Raw genomic sequence first — 23,223 nt, 5'->3', positions numbered from 1 at the left:
TGCACCTGGGCCACTCTGCACCTGGGCCGCCCTGCACCTGGGCCACTCTGCACCTGGGCCACTCTGCTGCAGCTCCCTCCGCTCCTGAGCACGGTGGCCAATCCAAGGTCAGCTCTCTTGACCTTTGGTGCCTTCACTTGCTCCTCTAACAGGGAGGGAAGGCAAGCTTTCCCCCTTCCTTTGTGGGGAGTGTGGTGGAGGGACCCGTGGAGCCTCCCCGAAGCTGTGTTGCTTTATTTGCTGTCGGGCAATTTTTGGTTAGCTCCCCAGGGAAGGAGAGACAGTGAGAAACCTCAGATACCACTAATAATTCTTCTCCATCGCATATAATTTTTTCATGGTAAAATACATATTTTTTTAAAAAGCAAAAGGATCTCAGGTTTAATGGAAGCTACTTCATTCAATTCATTGGTCTTTGAGGGGACAATGATACATACATTTACAAAAAGAAGCTGCACCCTTATGAGTGATGGGTGATGGTCTCTCCACATTACACGTGAGGAACGGGCTCAGAAAGATTCACTTTTCCCAGATCCCGGGCTAGGCAGTGAGAGAGCTTGGATGGGGAGAAATCCATACTTTGGAGCCAACATGCTCAGTGACTTTGAAGTTCAGAGGAGCTTTACTTTCTCCAACACGTGGAGAAACTCCTTGTTCAACTTACCCCAGTTGATTACATTAGTGATCATTTTGGCAGGATCATCTGTCACCAGGTAGGGCCTCCTTTGGGCTCCTGTGGGGACCTTCTGATGCTGTTTGGCTGTTCGAGCTGTGTCTGGACCAGGTCCGGTTTGCACACGGTTCTCTTTTCTTACAGGTAGACTAAGATCATAGACATGATCTCAAAGGAGCTACGATTGCTAGTTCAGGTCAATTCAGGCATAATTATATCGATTAAAAGTATTTGTTGAACCCCTACTCTGTGCCAGGCATTGTGCCTGGCCTTAGGGATGCGGCGTTGTGGCAGACAAGGGCCATGTTCTCATGGAGTTTCTGTTCTGGTATTAATAGTAGAATTTTCTCCCTATTTCCCGGCTCCCTCGTTTTAGAGTAGGGAGGCCCTAGGACAGTGATGGCGAACCCATGACACGCGTGTCAGAGGTGACACGCCAACTCATTTTTTTGGTTGATTTTTCTTTGTTAAATGGCATTTAAATATATAAAATAAATATCAAAAATATAAGTCTTTGTTTTACTATGGTTGCAAATATCACAAAATTTCTGTATGTGACACGGCACCAGAGTTAAGTTAGGGTTTTTCAAAATGCTGACACGCCGAGCTCCAAAGGTTCGCCATCACTGCCCTAGGAGGTTATGTATGTTGTTCAAGGTCATGCTGATCATTAATTCCAGAGCCCGGACTGGGCCTCCCTGGTGGTTCAGTCCCTTCACTGCCTCCAAAGTGTTGGATGTTGAACATGCACACAGTAATTGAAAGTCTTAAAAAGTATAAGCCTTCACCCATTCTCCACCCCTTCCCCCCCAGCACACGTATCACTCCCAGGCCCCTTTTCAAGGGGGGGCCTGCAGATCCCGGCGTTCTTGGTCCCTTCCAGGGTTACTCTGAGCACGGACACAGGCTTGTACAGCATGTGTGTGTGGATGCACTTCCCCTTTTGGTTGGAGCTGATGACTGTTGGATTTGTGCTCCTCCCCCATTGCTTGAGTTACGAACAGTGAAAATGCTGGATGCATTTGAAAAGTTCTGTGCCCTGTTTGTTCCTTGTTGTTGGAAATAGCTCCAAAACACTTAATGCAGTTTTGGGTGGACCTAAAAACATACTTTGCTGTCATCGCTATGGTATTCTAAGTTATTCTTCCACAGCCTTGTTCTGTGTACAGAAGAGACTGAAACATATTTGTCAGCATTCCCAGAACTGAGACAACATGGGAACCAGAGCCTTTTGTTTTGTTTTGAATTGCCACCAAAGCCAGCCATCTTCTCTCCACACACACCTCCCACAGGGGCTGCTGCAGGCCCTCCCTGTTGTTGGCCAGAGATTGAACCCCTGACCCCTCAGGGAGCTTTTCTCTTCTCCCTCAGGGGCCCTGTCATTTGACCACAACTTAAGAAAGAGGGGCCATGGCCTCTGCCCTTCTCACCGTAGGAACTGCAGAGCTGGGCACCCACGGAGACTTTGCGGGACCCAGAGGCGGACCTGAGGGCTCCAGGGAGGCAGAGAATGAAATGCTCTCCGGGACAGTTTTGCCCAGGACGAGAAAGAAGAGGGAATTGATAGCTACAAACAGGGTCTTTATTTTTATTAATTTGTAACTTGAGGCTTTGATCTTTACTCACATTAAGTAGTTTAACTAAAGAGCAATACCTGCTTTCTCCAGGAGTGGCATGCGGCCAGTAGGCCGCGAGTTTGACATGCTTGCTGTAGTACCTCCACAGGACAGGCTATCTGTGCCCCAGTTACTTTTCAGCTGTGTAATTCCGGACAATAACTCAGCCTCTCGTGCCTCAGCTTCTCCATCTGAAAAGTGGGATGATAATGATATAGCCCACCTCTTAGGGATGCTGTGCTTGGTACTCAGTGCTCAGTAGGCAAATGCTAGATGTTACTACTGTATTATATCAAGCCCTACTCTACACTTAGCAAATAACCGTATAAAGTTAATTTTAAAAATATATCTTAATTTTTCTGTGACTCAGAGAGGCCAGGTTGGACATAACCTATGAGGTGTAGGCTATTCAGTTCATGCTCAGTTAGAGGCTCTGGTGGCCGGTCAGCGGAACTCAAGCTCACAAGCTAATGTCTAACTTGTTTGTGTTCCTCATTAGCAAGACCTGGTACTATTCAGAATAATAAGCTTTTCTACCTGTATCTATGGAGAGAGACATTGCCTCCCACATACGCCCCAACTGGGGCCTGAGATTGAGCCTGCAACCCAGGTATGTGCCCTTGACCGGGAATGAAGGGCATTGAATCATAGTTGCGTTGAGACTAATACTACAGAACTGCATTTAAATATTTCTTAGGCGAATCCTGTTTCCCCAGATACAGCACCATTTTTCATGTCAGTCACATTTTACTTGGAACAAAGTGTTCTGACTCTCACTGTCGCAGGGCTGGTAAGTCACAGTGTTCACTTACTGTCACTTGGGCAACCCATTTTTGCTAGATCTGAACACATTTAAGTTGCTGTGAGGACCTGACTCCGTAAAGAGTAACCTCAGGCTCCCTAGTGAGATCCAAGTCTAATGTCGGAGGCTCCAAGCTATCGGAGGGCAGCATCTCACAGGCATTACTCAGTGAAGAAGGCAATATAATACACATTTTATCCCTATGCTCTTTCCTTTTTTTTTTCTTAATCCTCACCCAAGGGTGTATTATTATTGATTTTAGAGAGGAAGGGAGAGGGAGAGGGAAACATTGACCCATTGACTCCATATGCACCCCAACCGGGGATAGAATCCGCAGCCTGGGTATGTGCCCTGACTGGGAATGGAACCTGCGACCTTTTAGTGCACGGGATGATACTCCAACACACTGAGCCACGTGGCCGGGCATCCGTATACCACTACCTGGGTATGTGCCCTGACTGGGAATGGAACCTTAAATGTGTTCAGATCTAGCAAGGTTCCATTTAAGCTATTTCCATTTAAAATGGAAAGAAATACCTATAAACATTTTATTTTTCCTGGATTGACCCACATATATAAAAAGGTGCTAACTATTGATATTTTAAAAAACTCGATTTTTAATTATTAAACTACTTACTGAAGTAGGAGCTGTGATGTGGCAGCCTGTGTTGGGATTTATAATAAGAATATGTATTTGGTCTTCATACCCAGTTCTGGCACAGAGCTAAGGAAAACCTTGATATTTCTAAGTGGTGAAGGCCAAAGAAGTCTTTTGTTGTGTGACTGAGGTCACTTCAGAAAGCCCCTAGGTAACCATGTGACTGGAGGGTTGGAATTTTCCTGTGTGTCCCCCCTCCACTCCCAGTCACACACACACACACACATACGCACACACACACATACGTTGGAATTAAGTGCAGAATCCTTACAATACACAGAAGATGCAGTGTTCATTAACCATGAAAAATGCCCCACCTTACTAATAAACAAATACAAACTGGAATGAGATCGCCTTTTGCTTTTCTGTTGGGGAAGAGGAACGTTAACACTAGCATTGTGATATAACCGATTCTGCAACCTGCAGAACCTGCAGTTTTTAATGTTTGAGCCAGTTCTAAAGTATGTGCTACTGATCATTCTGAGAGGGCTGACTGCACGGTAAAGAGACTGCACGAATTAACATGATAAGCCCCACGTCAGTCACTAATGACTGACCCTATACTTTTCGTCCAGAAGACAAAACAGGCTGGGCACTTAACATGTTAACCTAGGTTAGCATGGATCTATTGTACTTTCTAAATAAACATGGAGCCTGGCCGGTGTGGTTCAGTGGTTGAGCATCAACCTATGAACCAGGAGGTCATGGTTCGATTCCTGGTCAGGGCACATCTGGGTTGTGGGCTCGATTCCCAGCGGGGGAATACGCAGGAAGCAGCTAATCAATGATTCTCTCTCATCATTGATGTTTCTATCTTTTTCTCCCTTTCCCTTCCTCTCTGAAATCAATAAAAATATATTTAAAAAAATAAATAAGTAAACATGGAGCCTCTACTAAACTACAGAGGTATGAATATAAATTTATAAAACTTACCACGAAGTTTGGAGCAGAGCAAGACTGAAAGGACTGCAGACACCCACTGTGCCTTCTGGTGTCTCCGGTTGATCTCTACCCGGCAAAGTGACGGTCCGTGCAGGCAGCACTGTGGGGAGAGCCTGCGGTCCTGTGGTCAGTGCTTTCCACGAGAGACGGCCAGCACGTAACCCTAGTGCTGACCAGAGCCTGGCATGAGGAGTTCTATCTTGCAGGTGACAGGTTACTGGTGAGAGATCACTCCTGTAGCTATAGGACTTGAGCGTGAATATTACTGCTGCAATTCTAGCTGTTTCTATAAATAACTTTCCCCATTTATGTATTTAAAAGTGTTCTAGCAAATCCTCCAGCCAGCTAAGTGGTTCTGTAGGCTTGTATCTCTTCGCTGCCGTACACTGCACTTTTGAACGGGGTGCCTGGTAGGTGCAGGTTTCTAGCATCATTTACCTGTTGGCTGTGGAGCCAGGATGACTCCCCAGGGCGGGCCCTGCTGGCTGTCCCATGTCCTGCGTTTCCTTCCTGTTGCCCCACAGGTGGGGGCGGAGAGGGGAGGGCACCAGCAGATCTCGGAGACGCCTTGGGTGTCTGTGGTGCCTGGTGTGGCCGCCCGGTGTGGGGTGACTGTAACATTAGTGTGTGTGGCCTCGGGCATCCTGTGAGCCCGTGAGCCTCGGTTTCCTCCTAGGAGAATGGCAGTGACATTGACTCCTGCAATCACTGGACAGATTGTCACTGAGTCCTCGGGGGTTTCCCCGGGGGCTTAGCAGGGCCCTGCCAGGCACAGGGAGCAGCTGCGAATGCCAGCTCCTGTGGCTACGGACCAGGTGGTCCTTTCCTTCCTTCACACCTGCCCTTCGAGGGCTTAGTACTTACGTTTCTAGCGTCTTCAAACACGTTTGTCATTGTTAAAGGGACCAGATCCTTTTTTCTAGAGAATCCTTTTTAACAAGGGAAATATATGTCTTAATCAAAAAGGTACAGAAGTTCCCTCTCCCTTTTCTGAAGGTTTACTTTTGAAGTGAGAGTCTATCTCCTTAGCATGATGAAATCGCGTGCCGTGCTGCTCCGTTCTGCCCGGGACGTGAATCACCCCTCTGCCCAGCGTATTCCGCACCCCGCCCGTTAGTCACTCGGCAGTCATCTCTGTTACCAGAGGACTGTCACGGTATCGCAGAGCTTGTGTTCAGGTAAACCTTACTCCTCTTCCTGTGCCTCATTTCCAGATGAAACTTTATCATAGGGATGTGCATAGGGGAAAAACATAGTAGATGTTTATAGGGTTCAGTACTATCTGTGGTTTCAGGCACCCACTGAGGGTCCTGGAACGTATTGCTCTGTGAATAAGGGGCGACTACTATATATGTGACTTTGGTGGAATCATGGCTTTATCTTCATAATTAGACTTGTGTAGCAAACAATCAACTTTAAAGAAAAAAAATGACCTCTTTATTCTTTCCAGATTAGTCTTTAAATTTTTTTAAAGAAAAAAATATATATATAATTGATTTCAGAGAGAGAAAGGGAGAGAAAGATAGAAACATCAGTGATGAGAGAGAATCATCATGTGGCCGCCTCCAGCACGCCTCCTACTGGGGATCGAGCCTGCAGCCCGGGCATGTGCCCTGACTAGAATCAACCCTGACCTGGTTCATAAGTTGACGCTCAACCGCTGAGACACACCTGATGGGCAGATCACTCTTTGAGGGTCTACATCAGTCTTCACAGGGGAAATGGTCACACTTGGGTTTATGCATTGTCTTTTCTATATTAGGAAGTTGTGCTTAATTGCTTCCAGCTTGAGCATTCACTCATATGAACCTGTAATCACCAAAAGAAAGAGGGGTCCGGCTTGTTAAATATGGCGGAGTCCCCTGATGGGAAATGTGCACAATGGTGGGGGGAGCGATTGTTCTCCCTCCTGTCCACCGCTGCTGGCCTTCCCCACGTTTACGTCAGCCTAGCCATGGTTCTGACTGCTCTGAGACCCTGTGGAAGGCACCTTTGAACAGGAATGTGCTGTGGTAAAGAAATGCCGCTTTAAAGCCTGTGTTTGTTTATTAATATGGATATATTCACAACTGTAGCGTGAAACAAGGAGGAATTTAACACTAGACATGCATGTGACACAGCCCCCGCGTGAGGCCACAGTTGGAACTTTATAAGCCACAGAGCACGCGGTGTCTTCTTTCCCCTGGGGTGTCATCCTGGTCAGACAGGGATTTCGCTGGAAATTGAGAGCTGCTGTGCTGGTCACGTGCTGCCTGATAATCCTTGTGTGTTTGCAGAGAGAGAGAGAGAGCGCTCAGGACGGCGAGTCAGTGCTGAGCAGCTTGTAGTAGAGCTTTTAAAAAGGTTATCTGCCCTCTCCCTCGTTTTTATTTGCTTAGTTCCTTGTATGAGGATGTTGAGCAGCAATTCGTATTTTCCCTCCTTCTCTCAAAGACACTGTGTACAGTGCAATTTTAACCTGTCCCAGAGGCAGTGTGATGGTGGCCATGATCCAGAGAACTCGCCCTGGGGCATGTGCTGACTGCTTGGCTCTGTGTTAAGCATATAATTATATCACCTCTGTCAGACCCCATTGCCCCACGAGGGGGTGCTGCAGGTCCACAGCTAGTCATGGGGTCTGGCTTCACATAGACCCATGTTCCTAGCCCAGCCCTCCGTCTTGCTCACCCACCCCCTTAAAGTTGGTCAAATCTGTGCAAAGAACTAGAAATGGGAAGTTGTCCTACTTGGGAATGAAAACTCTTACTGTGATGAAACATTATACTCTACGCCTGACAACCCTCACCCTTGACCTTGTTTTCCTTGATGCAAAGAAGTCTAGGTCTAAGGGAGCAGATGATAAAAGGAGACATAAAAATAGTTGACTACCAATGGTCTGATTTGAAGTTTTACTGGGAAAGTTCTCTCTTCTTTTTCTTTTAGGACCATTTTTCTATTTTCTATTTTAGAAGAACTTAATACACTGCAGAGCCCTCGAGGTTCAGGGCAGACCTAGGGCTGAGCAGTTCATCATTCTGTTCTTTCTTGCCAGCGATCCCAGCCAGGCGGCCTGTGTACTCAGGAGGGACTCAGAGCTAACTCTGTGGTGAGGCCTGGGAAAGACACTCACCTGAAATCCGAGGCCCCCTGTGCTACACGATCACGTGGCAGGTGTGGCTGAGGAGTTACCTGGCCGGGTCCCAGGAAGTGGCACCTGGCTCAGGGAGGAGGCTCCCCTTAGAACTCACCTTAGACCAGACCAATACCCTTGGCCACTGTGGCTCTCAAGTTCCTCTTTCTCCATTTAGAAAACCTTACAGTGAGGTCCTTTTGAACGGTTGGTGCTTACCTTTCTTCAGATGGAATTCTAGAAGAAGTGCAGTCGGGAGGAATGACGTGGGAAGGGGCGAGTGCGTTACAGTTTCTCTGTGTGTTTAAATCTTCAGGCAGGTTAGTCTGTGATATTACGCTTGCCTTCTACAAAGCTTTACCTTTCTTGATTTCTCTTTTAGGAATGACTCTATTTGAAGAGTTCTAAGAGACTGAAAACTTACACTATACGAAGTTGTGCCCAAGGAATGTTTTTAATCTTTTGTACGATTTCTATCGTGGAATATGCAGGCATACGGAAGAAAGCCAAAAAGGGAATATTGTTTTGCTGAAGACAGAATTCAGTTGGCGTTGAAACAAGTTTTGATTTAAAAAAGTCTCATGAGAAAATTGTCACATTTCCAGGGAAGAAAAGAGCTCATTTTTTTATCTCCCCAACTGCCTTCAGCCACCACCCCATGGTGTATACACCACAGTTTTTTCCAGTATGATCACTCTGTACAGTGGATGCATTCGTGTACAGTCTGAGCTGATGCTGTGTGTGTGTGTGTGTGTGTGTGTGTGCGCACACACACATGTACTTCTGTTCCCCCAACCTTTACTCTATGTTACTACTGGTCGTAAGAAGATTCTCTTACAGTTTAACTGCTGCAGAAGATAAAGACGGCTCTGGTAGTGAAAGGTCCCTGAGGATAACCTAGTTGGCCCTGAGAAATGGATCCCCAAGAGACCTTGGCGTCAGATGCTGGATGCCGAGACCGAGAATTCAGTGCTGACTCCTCTGCTACATCATGCCGCTCTTAGGTCACTTATAAAATATTGGGAAGTTTCGTGTTTGTTTTTATTTTAACGTGAGCAAAACAAGTCTTACTTAGTTTATTCAATAAAGGGGAAAGTGGTTTAAAGTCACAAAAACAAAATATTCTTGTTTTGACAACCCAAGTCCAAATAACAGGAAAAATCTCCGCTTCTCAAGCCAGAGGGCTGCTTTCCCCTGGCCATTTTCTTCAAGGCATTGCCGGTTCCATCTCGTAACTAATGCTCGTTATTTCAAAGAGTCGTGGTGGTTTTTTCCCTGTGGGCTTGGAAACCCTGCTTTTTTCTTTGCCTTGGGGTTATGAAACACCTGGAAGAACTCAGAGGCCAAGATAGTAAATTTACGGTAGGTCTGGGCCAAAGCCTGGGAGGGTCCACTTCCAGGGAGAGCTCCCAGGGCCGCTGGATGCTTGCTCTATTTCAGACGGAGAAAGCACATTTCTCACTTGACTCCCAGGAGGTGATTTCCATTAAAATGTATTTAAAGTATTTACTGTAAATATACTCATTCCATTCTGTTTCTGGCATCAGACTAAAGCTTCTAACCTTTTAAATGAATGGCAGTTTCAATTTCATGTGAATTTTTACTGACAACTGATTAAAAGGCGTACGTGTACACATACATCTACACAGTGGACTAGAGGAAGTCAGTGTGGAGGAAATTTCACTGAGGTCCAAAAAGTAGCAATATAGGAATTTGGGGGATGTGAATTAGTAAATATGTGTGATCTAGACCACTAGTTTTAGCTTCTTTTTTTTTTAAGAAAACATCATTTTTTGTTTGAAGAATACACTCAGAATGATGAGGGATAATATGTAAGATAGTCTTCAGCTTTAATTATTTTTTAACTTTATTCAGGTCAGAGCACTTTTTGTAATAGCAATACAACAGGCAGGAGAATACTCAAAAATATTTAAGATGGTTGTATTTATACCAACAGTACATTTTAAAGATTTTCTAATACTTGAGCAGTTTTTATCTGTCTGCAAACTATGCCAAAAGTTAAGAATTCAATATTTTCAACGCAGAAGCTTTTTACTGGTTTCTATGATCTGATAAGAGCTCGTGAGTGTTCCCAAAGTGAGTGATGTTTACAGGCCTGTGCTCTCCCCCCCGCGAGGGACGGGAGTCCGCACAGACTGACCGTGCACAACACTAACGATGATGGACTGACTGCTGGTGTAAATGAGTGGGTTGGCCGCCACCTCGATGTAAAAATTTGTAAAGGAAAATTTTCACCCTTTTGAGTGTCAAGTGTATTTTTAACTGTCTGGTTTGTACTTCTACGACTTTTGTACTACCAAAGCAGAGTTAAAAATAAAAATGTTAAATACAGTATGCTGCTTTTGAGTGATCCGATTGTTGGCGCCTTAAGTACAATGTGGGTGTGTACTTTATGGAGCTTAATATGACAGTGCCTAATTTGCGTCTCATTTGGCTGGCTTTCCTCATTGGATTTACCCGCCATGGTAACACCATTCCTCACCCCCGCCATAATGATTTTCTAAATTTGGAGATAGCCCTGGCCTGCTCACCGAAGGGCCGTGGGTTCAATTCCCGGTCAAGGGCACGTACCTGGGATGCAGGTTCGATCCCGGGCCCCAGATGGAGCATGTGCTAGAGGCAACCAATCGATGTGTCTGTCTCACATCGATGTTCCTCTCTCCTCTCTTCCTCTCCCTTCCTCCTTTCCACTCTGTCTCAGAAGGAATGGAAAAAATATCCTCAGGTGAGGATGAATCAAAAGGGGCCACTTGGGGGGACGAGTTTCACTCTTAATCAGCCTTTTGACATCTCCAGCACAGGTGTAATGCAGAAGGTGGGGGGTGGTCACTGTTCTGCTCTTCTGTCTTCCTCAGCTTGTCAGGGAGCAGTGAGCAGTGGTCCCACGTGGAGACAGAACGCCAGCCCTGCAATGCCCGCCTGAACCATGAGTGCAGCTCGCCCAACACACACAGGGCCTGGGTGAATTTTCCAGGGCAACTGTCCACGGCCGGGGATGCTCCTGCACTTCCTTCTCAAGTCCATGGTGATATGTAGGCTCTCTCCACCCTAATACAGCCCTAACGTGGAGGAACCCTGCCTTCCCTCCCACTGAGGGCAGGAATGTCGGGGCCAGGAAGTGGGGTCCCACGATCCAGCTCTGGTTGCCGAGGGCTCAGCTGTGGTCAAAGGGGTCTCTGTTTTGCACCCGAGGTCATTGCCAGGTCCTGGGCCCTCTTCACCCTTTTGTCTGTGGGGCAGGTTGGTTCTACCCAGGGCTTCCTTTGTTCATTCCTCATCTTCCCCGGACTGTTCTCAGACCCCCCTGGGTGTTCCCTCATTGCAGCTCCAAGCAGTTGTAAGGACACCTGGGACTTCTTTTTGTCCCGCAGTCTGTGGCGGCCCAGCTGGGGTCGCTGTCCACTCCACCGATTCAGATGGTGTCAGGCGGGAGGTCATCGGCCTTGCAGAGCTGGCGCGCCCTCTGCTGGCCACATGCAAGAACTGCATGGCTTCTTGGCCGTTTATTGTGCTGTGTTTTCAACTGGAGCTCAGAAGGTACTCATGGTTATTTGCTGAGTAAATACAAGTCTATCTTTAAAAATGAAAGACTATCCTTAACTACTTTATGGAAGTAAAAATTCAAGTTTGAGGTTTCCCTGCCCCGCTTTCTGACCCTGGCCGTTTCAGTCTCTCATCAGAAAGCCCCGTTTCCTCCCTGGGAGCGGCGTCCCTGCAGGTGTGACCTGGACCCGGTGGAAATGACTGAGCCACGTGTTGGAGGAAGCCCACGCCCTGAGCCTGTGCCGGAAGTGCTGTGACTGCGGGAAGCAGTGTGATCTTCAACAAGTAGCCCGGCCTTTGCTTTTGAGTTGAACAGCGGCTCTGCCACTCACTGCTGTGTGATATTGGGAAAATTACTCTACCTTTCAGAGCCGCACATTCCTCGTCTGTACGATGACCTACCTCACGGGGTTTTTAAAGATCAGAAACATGAGTGCACAGTGACAGTGCCTGGGGCGAGCCGCACGGCCCCCCGGCTCAGCCACGCGTGGCACTCAGAGACGGTCTGTGTGCGTCTGTCCCGCTGCTGGGAGCCAGGTGGCCTGCGAAGTGGCCCAGCGCACACACAGCTTATCCGAGTGTGGAGCTGAGTTAGCAACTTCTTGCTCTCAAGCTGAACCCTGAGGTTCACACAGGATCCACGGAAGAGGGGAGGGTCCATGTTTTGAGGGGTGAAAAGTACCTTGTAAAGCACAGCGTAGGAATGTAGTTGATACTACTGCCATCACCATGTGTGGTGCCAGGTGGGCGCTGGAAATACCAGAGGGAACACTTTGTAAAGCATGTGATTGTCTAACTACTACGCTGTACACCTGACACTAATACAAAATGACGTTGACTAAACTGTAGTTGAAAAAAATCCTACCTAATAAAGATGGAATATGCAAATTGACCATAACTTCATGACAAGATAGCGGCGCCCACAGCCAATAAGGAGGGAATATGCAAATTGACTCTACAAGGCGAGAGGCGGAAGGTGGCTCTGCCCGGAGTGAAGGCAGTGCTGGCAGCCAGGGGAAGGAAGGCCTATTCTTGCACAAATCTTCGTGCATCGGGCCTCTAGTAAAAAAAGCAAAAAAAAAAAGAAAAGAAAAATAAGGATGAAGAGGCAGTGCATGCCGGGAGCAGCTGACAGGCCACCAGCCCAGCACCTCTCCCTTCTGCAAATGCCACCTGCCTCCTCTGGAGAACCCTTCCTCCTCCTAGAACCCAGCCATGTGCCTTTCTTCCCCACTGCAGGCGAGGCGACCGAGGTGGGCACATGACTAGCCTGTGACCTGGCACATGACCCGCTGGTGACCTGCCTGGTGGAGCCCCTCCTTGAGTTGTTTGCCAACTGGAGCTGGAAAAAGTGTTCTATTTCTCTGGTGGCAAAAGCTACAGGCTCAGAGGCTGGTGGAGGCCAAGGTTCCTGCCATGTGGTCAGCAGCCGGTTGGAAGAAAGGAAGGGGCATGCAGAGGGAAGGGCGGCAGCCTGCTTGCTTTCAGGCCTCAGGCTCAGCTGCCCTTCGGAGTTTCCTGTGTTCCAGGGACATTCCTCTTCCTTTAACTAGTTTGGGTTGAGTTTCTATCACTTGCAACAAAAACCCATGACTAATGCAGTGACTCAGAAGGCATCACAGGGCCACCTGGGGCATCTGGCATCTGGCCCTACAGCTGTGGTGGCTCAGAGCTGCCTTGGATCTGCAGCCAGGGACTTGGCCGTGGTGTGGTTTCTGCTCTGAAATGCTTGTGCAAACCCTGTCTTTCCCTCCATGGCTCTTGGTCTTTCCTTGATTTCCCGTGGAGGGGGGCGGGGGGGGGGCGTGATTCTAGTTCCTGTACGTGCACAGCTTTGGACATTCCGATGCTTCTGGCCACCCGTGACCTTAAAATCTTTGGATCTTAATCTTCTAACTACAGCGTGAAAGTGATATGTGCCTTTGAGAGTGGTTGTCACGGTTATGAGCTTGGGCGAGTCATGTGCTTGGCCCAGGGCTGGGGACAGTCAGCGCCCATTCAGTGAGCTGCCTCAGAGCAGCCAAGCTCACACCCTCTTTAGCAAAAAAAAAAAATGATAGAACGATGGCAGTTTGGCCATTTGAGAGTCGGTGCTTGATGTTTCTGCCACGTTCACATTGCTTCATGTTTGAGGATGGACCTGGGGTGGGGGTACGGGCCCCACTAATGTAGGAGGAAGCAGGTAGAAACGGGGCCTGTAATCTACTGGGCCTGAGACTCTCCCATCGCCAGGTCACAGACCTGAAGTGAGAGAATGATCTCATTGTCCTGATGGTGAATGGACCCAGATAGACAAGGTAAGGGGCAGGTTTCTGTTTGTTCTGGCTGTTGTTTATCTTATCACTCTCATGATAAGACATGAACTTGGTATAGCCATCTCAGCGGGTTTAAAGGAACTTGATTACTTTTTATCTGCAAATTAATCTAGCTCGGAAAGTTGGATAAATGCTCTTGGAATTGTAACATTATACCCAATGGCAAAATTCATGGGTTTGCCTATTGTGGGTGAATATCTTAATGTTGACCAACACAAACAAACATCAAACAAAACCACCCCTCTGAAATAAGCCAACCCTGCCAAGTCGAAAGTTCTGTCTTGCATTAGAAATGCATTTTGTTTTATAAAAGCTTATCTGGGGCAAGGAAGGATACATGAAGTAGATCGAGCAAATATTCATTTCAAACACAGTGTGACTTAAAATTGTAACATAAATGGCTGTATGTTCTATGATGGTCACGTCATAAAAATAATGAAAATAAATAACGAGAATTTTCAAATTATATTTGAAGTGCCCCCAAGATTTTTGTCTTGAGATGATTATGAATAATGTAGGTAGAAAAGCACGTACCTAGTTTAGGAATTGTTTAATGTTATTAGGAGTGACTCAGAGAGCTTTGGTGGTCACAGAACTCAAAATTTAGTTAATAAAGAATGTGTTATGCCCTGGCCGGGTAGCTCAGTTGGTCAGAGCTTGTCCAAATACACCAGGGTTGTGGGTTTAATCCCCAGTCAGGGCACATACAAGAATCAACCAATGAATGCATCAATAAGTGAACAAGTTGATGTCTCTCCCTCTCTCTAAAAATCAATCAATCAATAAAAAATGTTAGAAAGGAATACACATGGTGATTGTTGCGTTCCCTGAAATTCGTGGTCATCTGTTAACCTTTTCAAGCAATTGTTTTGCAGAAAAAGAACATTTAACACTCAGCAGGGTTGTTAGTCACGGCAAAATATCGACAGCAGCTCTGAAATGGAAAATTAGGTACATATGCAGAAGTGTGTTTCTGTGCAAGGGAAAGGGGCCTCCCCTGCCCCCTCTCATCTGAGTTTCCTTCCTTTAGCCTTCTGAGAGAGATGCCAGGGGGGAGCTGAGACAGATGTAGCTGCCCAGGTCCCCTTCCCCTGGACCAAAGGCGGAAACCCCTTCTGTGTTATACTAAATGCCAATACAATGTTAACTTCTTGCAAACCGGCTCTATCCCAGTCTTGTGTGCTTTGAAGACCTGGTGTGCAAGGACTGTAGGCTGGCCGCCTCAAAACTCGAGGTCCATTTCCCCTTTCTCCGTGATTGGATCCTGAATTTCTTAGGGAAAGCCCTGCACACAAGCTAGAAAGATTAGTTTCCTTGGCCTTTCTTGCAGCTAGATGTGGCCAAATGACTGACGCTCACCAACGAGGAATAAGTAGAAAGGCTGGATTATACTTCTGGGAGGTCCTTAGTAGAGAGGGAGTGAACCATGTCAGAATGACTGTCCTTATTCTCTTTTCTACATGGAAAGCAACCAGCAGCCATTATGGACCGCACAGTGGTCTCGAGAAGGAAGCCAAGATGACAGAAGGCGCCTGTGTCACTGATACCGTGGCACGCCCTACCAGCCCGAAATGCCACCTCCAGACTTTTGACATAAGAGGTAAATAAAGCTCTGTCCTTATAAGCCATTTCTCACATGCAGCGGGACCTAATCCCAGCAGATGCACATGAGAAATTGTTGAAGGAACCTCTCTGAAATATTAAGCATTTGGTGTAATAAATACAATAGCAAAGACAGGCATTAACGATGCCAACAGTTTATCTTTTAGGGGTTCTGACTAACCTTGTATGTAGAGGTGGCTTGTCAGCAAACAAACCCAGGGCAATGTATGTCTTTATTTCTTAGGGTACCGTCCTTAAAGATGCTGGGAGGCTCAGAAATCATGTTTTCTGTTAAATAACTACCAAAATGCATGAGGACATTGTGTATACTTCACTGTATTAACATTTTCAGTTGTGAGGATGTAAATATTTGTTTAAAGGAGGTGTTTAACTAAGAAGACTTACTTTACCAAGTGCCTACTGTTTGCCAGGCATTGTGCTAAACGTTGCATAACCTTGTGTCATCTTTGCAGGTACAGATTATTCTCATCTCACTTAACAGATAGGCAAATAGAAGGGATAAATTACTTGCCCAAGGTCACATGGCAAGGTCAAAAATCAGACCAAGGTCAGTCAGATTCCAGAACCTGTTATGAAATACCAAACTAAAGCATCTCCATGTTTATATTTTTCTAGATAGTCTTGACCATCCTATGTATTCTCCATCGAGCCATGTCCAAATGGCTGTCCTTGTTTTTGTAAATTAGAAGGTGAAAACCCTGAGAGGGCTCATTTGTCCTTAAGGCACAGGTAGTCATGTTGTCAAGAGTCTGAATGAACCCCAAGGACAGAGAGAGCCAGAGCCATTCTCAGCAAAGTAACCCGTTCTCCTCCTCAAGTGTGATTTAGAAGTCTGGCTCTTTAAATTGAAAAACAAACGCACAAACAACCACCATCGAAGGTCATTGACACTCCATCTGGGAATATTAGAAGCGCCACTGAATCAATACAGGCAACCACATAGGTTGTTATATTTTAATCAGAATCAGGCATTAAATGGCATAAAGTACTCTATATATCTCTTCACTGTTCCAAATCTCATAAACTTCAAACCCAAATATGACATAAGGAGTTTCAACAATTATTTTGACCAGCCTCCCCAATCCCAAAGGAGATTAAAAAGTAATATAAAAAAGTTAAGGTCAAGGTGCCTTACTATCACGGCCAATGACTAACCATTGTTTACCTCCTCCCTCAGTGCCCCTGAGCTTACCTCCTGTCAAACAAGGGGTTAGTTACTAGTTCCCTGGGTGATTGTCCCTGAATGCAGGCCACGCTCTGGCCACACAGTAGGCACTTTAATTGGGGTAGTTACCTCTTCGAGCTTGGGGCCAACGTTTGGCTCTCAAAGGCAAGATAAAGAATTGACAGTCAAGCCCTGGCCGACGTGGCTCTGTGGCTGGCTGCGCATTGAAGGTTCACAGGTTCTATTCCCTCTCAAGGGCATGCACCTGGGTTGCAGGTTGGATCCTGCCCTGCCGGGGCCTGCAGGAGACAACCAATGGATGTGTCTCACATCGATGTCTCTCTCCCACTCTCTCTTTTCCCCACGTCCACTCTTTTTAAAAATCAATGGAAAATATATCTCCGGGTGAGGATTAACAAAAACAAGGACAATCTAACAGACTGTTCCGGGAGTCTGCTCTGGGGCGAAGCGCTGGGATTTCAGAGAATTCTCCAGCACAGCTGCACCAGATGTTGTGGGGACTCCGGGGGTTGCCGAAGAGGCTCATTTCCAGACAGCGGCACCATGGCCCACTCTGCTTTTCGTTCCAGTGTCCTGAGTGATGGGCCACCCACAGGGGCGCTCTCAATATTTAAGGAGCGGGCACGGGCACCCCGTCATCAGCACGAGGCTGGCTGTAAACAGGCAGGGCTGCCCCGCGCTGCAGGCTCAGCTCAGCTCTGCGGAGCATCACACCCCACGCCCCCGTGACACCAGCTCCATCGCACGCGCCAATCCCTCCCCTAATCCACGTCGTCCACGTCCTCCCCGGCCGTGGCCGCTTCCAAAGCCGCCAGGGCCTCCGCCACCTCCGCGTCTTCCTCCTCCGCCTCCCCGCTCGCGCCTCCTGGGGTGCAGTGGGCATCCTCCCACCCGTTCCTCCCATCGGCCACAGGCGCGGCCGGGGCGGGGTCCTCTTCTTTGAAGTGGACGCTCAGGACCTCCGCGGCCACCGCCCCGTTTAAGGAATCCCAGCGTCGCTTCCCCGGGAAGGAGAAGGGCAGGTTCAAGCCCTGCTCCCCCGCGCCTGGGCGCACTTCCTCCGGGCGCTCCTCCTCGGGATGGCGCTGGAAAACCTCCTCTTTTTCTTCGTGATCCACGTCGTCGCCAGCCGAGCCCCGGTGTGGAGGGTAGTCCGGGGCCGGTATCTGGGGGACATGGTCCGGCACGTCCACCGTAGGGCCCTCAGCCTCGGAAGAAACTCTGGCGTCTCCATTCCCCACGACTCCCGTCTCTCCCGAGGCCGGCAGCGCACAGTCCGTTTCCCTGGCGCCCCCTCTTTCGAGGAAGGGGTGAGCTGGGGGCACGCTGTTGGCGGTACTGGTCCAGGAACCTGTGCCACCCTGGGGGGGCCCAGGATCCCCAGGGGGCGGCAGGGCCACCGCGGGCCCAATGCCATTGACGGCACCACCAGTCTTCTCCGCACAGGGCTCCCCTCCTGTGTCCCCTGGAGGGTGCGGCCCCTGGGGAGGCCGGCCAGGCTCTTGCGGCCCAGCCCTGCGGCTTCTGCTCCCTGTCCTCCTCAAGCCCTCCCGCTGAAGGTCATTTTTATGCACCAGGACTTCGCTGCTCTGTTTGTCTTTTAATTTAACAGTGTCCTCTTCCTCCAACTTGCAGCTGCTCACTTCGTTGACATAGCCGGGGGAGGGCACTTGAACAGGATCAAAGAGATAGCTGGGGGAGGGGAGAATAATGAGGGTCAGTCAGGTGGATTAACTTTATTTGTTCATCACTTTATTAATCACTAACTTCCATTATTAATAATCTCTACTACAGGCTCTGCTTCTCTTCCTGTTAATTTCTGTGTTTCGTTACTTATGTAAGCCTATGTGTGTGTCTAAATCAGATAGCTATAGTTGGCATAAAAGTGTTCTGCCACTGGAAATAGATCTTAAGAAAAGATTCAAAAGAGGGTGGGAAGAAGGTTCAGAACAAAGTTCATGGAATTTAAAAACAAGCAAAAAAAGTAAATAGAAAATAAAATAAATGTGTAGAATCAGGAAAATAACTGGTTACGTACTGAGGGTACATCTCCTCAAAGGAATATTATGCAGTCATCAAAAGGATAAATATGAAGTCTGGACTAGCATGAAAGATACGTATAACTACTAGAGGCCCAGTGCATGAAATTCGTGTGTGGGGGGGTGTCCCCTCAGCCCAGCCTGCACCCTCTCCAATCCAGGGCCCCTTGGGGGATGTCCGACTGCCGGTTTAGGGCAGATCCCAGGGACTAGGCCTAAACCAACAGTTGGACATCCCTCTCACAATCCTGGACTGCTGGCTCCTAATCACTCATCAGCCTGCCTGCCTGATCTCCCCTCACTGCCTCTGCGTGTCGGCCTGATCACCCCTAACTGCCCTCCCCTGCAGGCCTGGTCTCCCCCAACTGCCACCCCCACTGCTGGCCTGTTTGTCCTCAACTGCCACCACCTCCCCTTCCCCCGTTGTCCTGGTCACCCCTCACGGCACCCCCACCGGCCTGGTCGCCCCACGCAGCCTTCTGTTTATTCGTTTGGATCGTCCCTCACTAACCCCCCTGCCAGCCTGGTCATAGGCAGCCATCTTGTGAGGGCATGAGGTTTAATTTGCATATTATGTCTTTATTATATCGGATTGTTGGTTAAGTGTAAGATCACATTATGATTACAGTGGAGTAACATTTACATATGTATGTGTTGTGTATATACTTACATATGGATAAAAATATATATGTATATGTAGATAGATATGGAATAGAACTATAACAACACATAAATTTGTTAAGGAAGCAAAATCATTAGTTAATTTTTTCCCCTTTGTTTTATAGAGAATTCTGTTCTTATTACCCACATTCTGGGATAGAATCTGGAAAAAATTAAAAGCACATATGTGACTAGGGCGATTTATTTTCAGTGAGGCCATTTCAGGCATCCTCCAAAACTGAAGCTTTGCTTTGCATTACTCCCTGGAGAAATGTAAATTCAGCCCAAACCAAATTCAATCTCAGAGAATGACGGAGTTCCCAACATCTCTGAGAAGGGAACAATAACAAAAAAAGGTTTTAATATCTAGGCCACATGTGCTCTTAAATGACATAAAAGCAGTTCCAAATTCTTAATTTCTTGGCAATGCTGGTCAAACCCCAACAAGATAAATGCAGAATCAATGCAGGGTCTTTAAGAGGGCCTCCATGGAAATCGTGAATTCCTCCATTCGAATGAGGTATTTCCCCCCCAAATTTACCTTTGTATCATTTTACAGCACCTGCACCCCATCTGGATTATTTTTTGTTATCTGGAAAAGAAAACATAAAAGGGAGAAAACACAGTGAATAACATTCTAATATCAATTAGGTTTGTTTTTTCTTTCCTAGCTACTCACAAGTTAGTGGAGTCACAATCTTTGGCAGAAAGGTAACATGTGGGCTGGGGAGGCACTAGAATGCCTCTATGTATCGGAAATCACCGATTCCGAGCTCTCAAACATTTATTGATACTTGTCTCTGTGCCAGACCCTTTCCCCCACCCTGGGAGTTCCGTATGTCATTTGCATTTTGCAAATGAGGAAATACTGGTTGAAGAACCCTGGGGAGAGGAAGGCGGGACTGAAAGGACCTGTGCGTTTTCTATTCCACTGCCTTCTTTGGGGGACATGGGAGCCTAACCAGGGGGCAGCAGGAGGTGTCGGAGAGAGGGGAGGTGTCTGTGCTGGGGATTAGCTACTCAAGTATTCAAGGACTTCAGGATGAGGCAGCTGACCCATGTGTTCCACGTTAGACACCCAAAGATGTGAGAGCTGGGTCATCATCATCATCAGGTTCACCTGACGCACCTGCTCCTGCTCTGCCCTTCCCAGCGCTGGGCTGATTCTGGCCACAATTTGTGGACTCCACTCTCGCAGTTCAAGTGGGCTTCCTGGTGGCAGGTGCACTCAGTCTGTGCTTCTTTCATTTCTCACTTCCCACTCTCTCCCGCCGTTTCCCAAGGTGGCATTCTTCCCTGCACATTGCCCTCTGAACAAAACCTTCTCTACATGGGAAATGGACTACATTGTTCTGGTCTTTCCTTTGAGTCATTCTCCATTTCTAATATTTGCGACCTTCTCAAAGACAGGCTAAAGCCCTCGTCCCTCTGTGTCCACAGGACGCGTGTGCTTAAAACAGAGAGAGATCCCTCGCTGTTGATGGGGTTACTGCCTCCCCTGGTCTCTCTCCTTCCTCCAGTCATGGAAGAATTTCCCACGATGCTGCTTCAGAAGCCTTTACTCGCAGAGAAAACACCTGGTGTTTTCTAAATTCTACAGACTGGCTGGCTGGTTACAAGGGACTAGGTTGGCACTGATAAGTCAAATCCACAAATAACCCCTATGGAGGCTAAAAATGCCCCACCCCCAAACAGCCACATCCTACCCTCTGCAACTGGTGAATGCTACCTCATATGACCAAAACCAACCAACCAACCAAACAAACAAATCTTTGCGGATGTGATCACAGATTTGAGATGGGGAGAGTGGCCTGGCTTACCTGGTTCAGAGACCAGCTCTGCCTCTTACTGGCTTGTGACTTAGGGCCTCAGCTATTTCATCTGTGAATGGGGATAACAATACACTAGCACGTGATGTTGCCGGGGAGTATACACGTGAATATTCATACTAAGCATATGCTTATTATTCAGCTCTGTTTGGATACAGCATGCTTAAAAAAAAAGTTGAAGGCCTTCCACCTAAGGAAGATATAATCTAGCGATGACATACACATACGCACAACAGCCTTAATAGTATCAAGTAAGGCTTGTTTCTGGCATAAGAGGCAAATGGTATATTTCTACCAACGTGGCACCAACTGAAAGACCCAAACCCCAGTGCAACAGAGGATCGACAGGCAGAGAAATCACTGGGAGCTTAGCCAGTGAATACGTGTGTACAAGCTTTTCCTCCTTCAAAGCTCTCTCAGTTAAATTACCCCAGGGTTTTGTTTCCGGCCTCTGCTTCCCCTTCATGCCCATTTTCTGCTAATATTTCATATACTAGAGGCACGGTGCACAGAATTTGTGCACGTTGTGTGTGTGTGTGTGTGTGTGTGTGTGTGTGCGCGCGCGTGCGCATGCGTGCGCGCGTTGGGGGGAGTGTCATTCACTCACTGGCTGGATGACCACTTAAGTTGGATGGGGACCCAAGAGAAGAAGGGCCCTTTGGTCCTTGAAATGGTAGTTCTGGAGTGGATAATCTTGCATTGTGCATGATTAGGGCTCCTTTGTTACTTTTCATCTTATTAAAAACACAAGTTTGGAGAGCCTTTCTCTGAGTCAGATTTAATCTTTAAATATAAGATTGGTTTCATTTTATTTTCTTTTTTAGAGTAAGACATTTGTCAAAAAATTTTGTGAAAAGAGAAGTCTTTTACTTTGAGTGTGTTCCTAAGTGTAGAAGTTCTTACATACATTACTCTAAACTCAATAATTTTATAATGGGAATGTAATGCAAGTGAAATTGGGAAGACAGTCTTGCTAACTGGTTTCATAGAGAATGGTAATTTCTTCAGGCGACATACACAGCACTGTTGGTTTAAGAAATAATGAATGACAGGAACACCTTTAGCTTGCCCTCCCTCCCCTGTAGGCCCGATCCCTCCCAACTACCCTCCCTTGCTGGCCTGATTGCCCACAACTGCCCTCCCCTGCTGGCCATCTTGTGTCCACATGGGGGCGGCCATCTTGTGTGTTGGAGTGATGGTCAATTTGCATATTACCACTTTATTATATAGGATTAGCTAGACAAATGGCATGAAAAGTACCACGTGCACCTCCTGTCCTCCACCAACTCCTGTCCTCCCCTCTCACCCCTTCCCATCCACACCCTGCTCTAAAATCCTGCCCATCCATGCTAGCACTACCTTTGTTTATCTTGGTCTCTATTAAAGAAAGAAAACCTCCAAGAAAAAGAAAAAAAGAAAGGTGTTTACGTGTTTGAGAGAGGACAGACCATGGAAGAGAATAACGTACTGAAAAATGTCAGGGAGGTCAACTTTAGGACGATGAGTTTAAGCGTTGTCCAGGGGGAGGTTTCCTTCTGAGAGGGAGGAAGGAAGGAAGACAGAGGCACGTCTTGAGTGACACCCTGTGTTCCCAGCGACACGGAGACTGACTGGGGTCCACCTTGGGGAGCCCTAGCCAGGCTGGGTCTGTGCCACCCTTTGCTGCTGTGGCCGTGGCCACATAAGCAACATGCACAGAGATGCAATGACTGCTGAGATTTAACCACCCAACGAGAGAGCCAGCACCTCCATTTCTTACAGAATTTACACGTCATCATCTGTGGCTGTTAAGACCCCCTCTCATTCCCTCAGGAAAACCACAGGATCTATATTTTCCTTCAAAAGCACCTAATTGTGAAGGATGTTTCAATGACTGTCCCCTTTTGGGAACAAATTTCCAGTTTGGCTTCTCCTCCCACTTCCCCCTCTAGGGCACACCACCTGGGCTTCCTGCAGACTTGGCCCCGTGCCCAAGGGCCATGCTCTGAGCCTCTCCCAAGCTCAGTGTGCACGGGCCTCTGCCTGGTTACAGGGTCTGCCCGCTCACCTCACCCCTGTTCTCCTTCCCCAGCGACATTCCTTCTCCCAGTGAGACCAGTTCCAGTGTCCAAGGCTGTGTGACGGCTGATGAAAGGAGTGGGACTAACGTATTAACAGCCGAGCCCTGCCTGCCCTATCTACAATGATTTGTCCTTATCTGATGATTC

The 23,223-nt window shown here is 47.5% G+C and overlaps 2 protein-coding genes across 7 annotated transcripts in view; one reads left to right on the top strand and one right to left on the bottom strand.

Moving 5' to 3' along the window:
• RELL1 (RELT like 1) overlaps positions 1–12,134 on the top strand; it is a 48,440-nt gene extending 36,306 nt beyond the window's left edge. For 2 of the 3 annotated variants that reach the window (XM_006759283.2, XM_015561001.1), the window contains exon 7: positions 8,183–10,153. The gene's annotated coding sequence lies outside the window, so the exon portion shown is untranslated. Of the gene's footprint in view, positions 1–8,182; positions 10,154–10,676 lie in introns of those variants that run through there. The other variant, XM_015561002.1, reaches the window with a different exon arrangement.
• Positions 12,135–16,818: 4,684 nt separating this feature from the next.
• LOC102756189 (chromosome unknown open reading frame, human C4orf19) overlaps positions 16,819–23,223 on the bottom strand; it is a 70,104-nt gene continuing 63,699 nt past the window's right edge. For all 4 annotated transcript variants that reach the window (XM_006759280.2, XM_006759281.2, XM_015561000.1 and 1 more), the window contains 2 exons: positions 19,729–19,779; positions 16,819–18,180 (listed from right to left, as the gene is read on the bottom strand). In XM_006759280.2, the coding sequence (XP_006759343.1) occupies positions 17,250–18,180; positions 19,729–19,760 (963 nt within the window). In that variant the 5' untranslated portion in view covers positions 19,761–19,779 and the 3' untranslated portion in view covers positions 16,819–17,249. The remainder of the gene's footprint in view (positions 18,181–19,728; positions 19,780–23,223) is intronic.

This window comes from Myotis davidii, unplaced genomic scaffold (genome assembly GCF_000327345.1).
Source record: "Myotis davidii unplaced genomic scaffold, ASM32734v1 scaffold235, whole genome shotgun sequence".
Lineage (NCBI taxonomy): Eukaryota > Metazoa > Chordata > Mammalia > Chiroptera > Vespertilionidae > Myotis > Myotis davidii.
The sequence above is the reverse complement of the archived record's forward strand: the minus strand, read 5'-3'. Positions and strand labels throughout refer to the sequence as shown.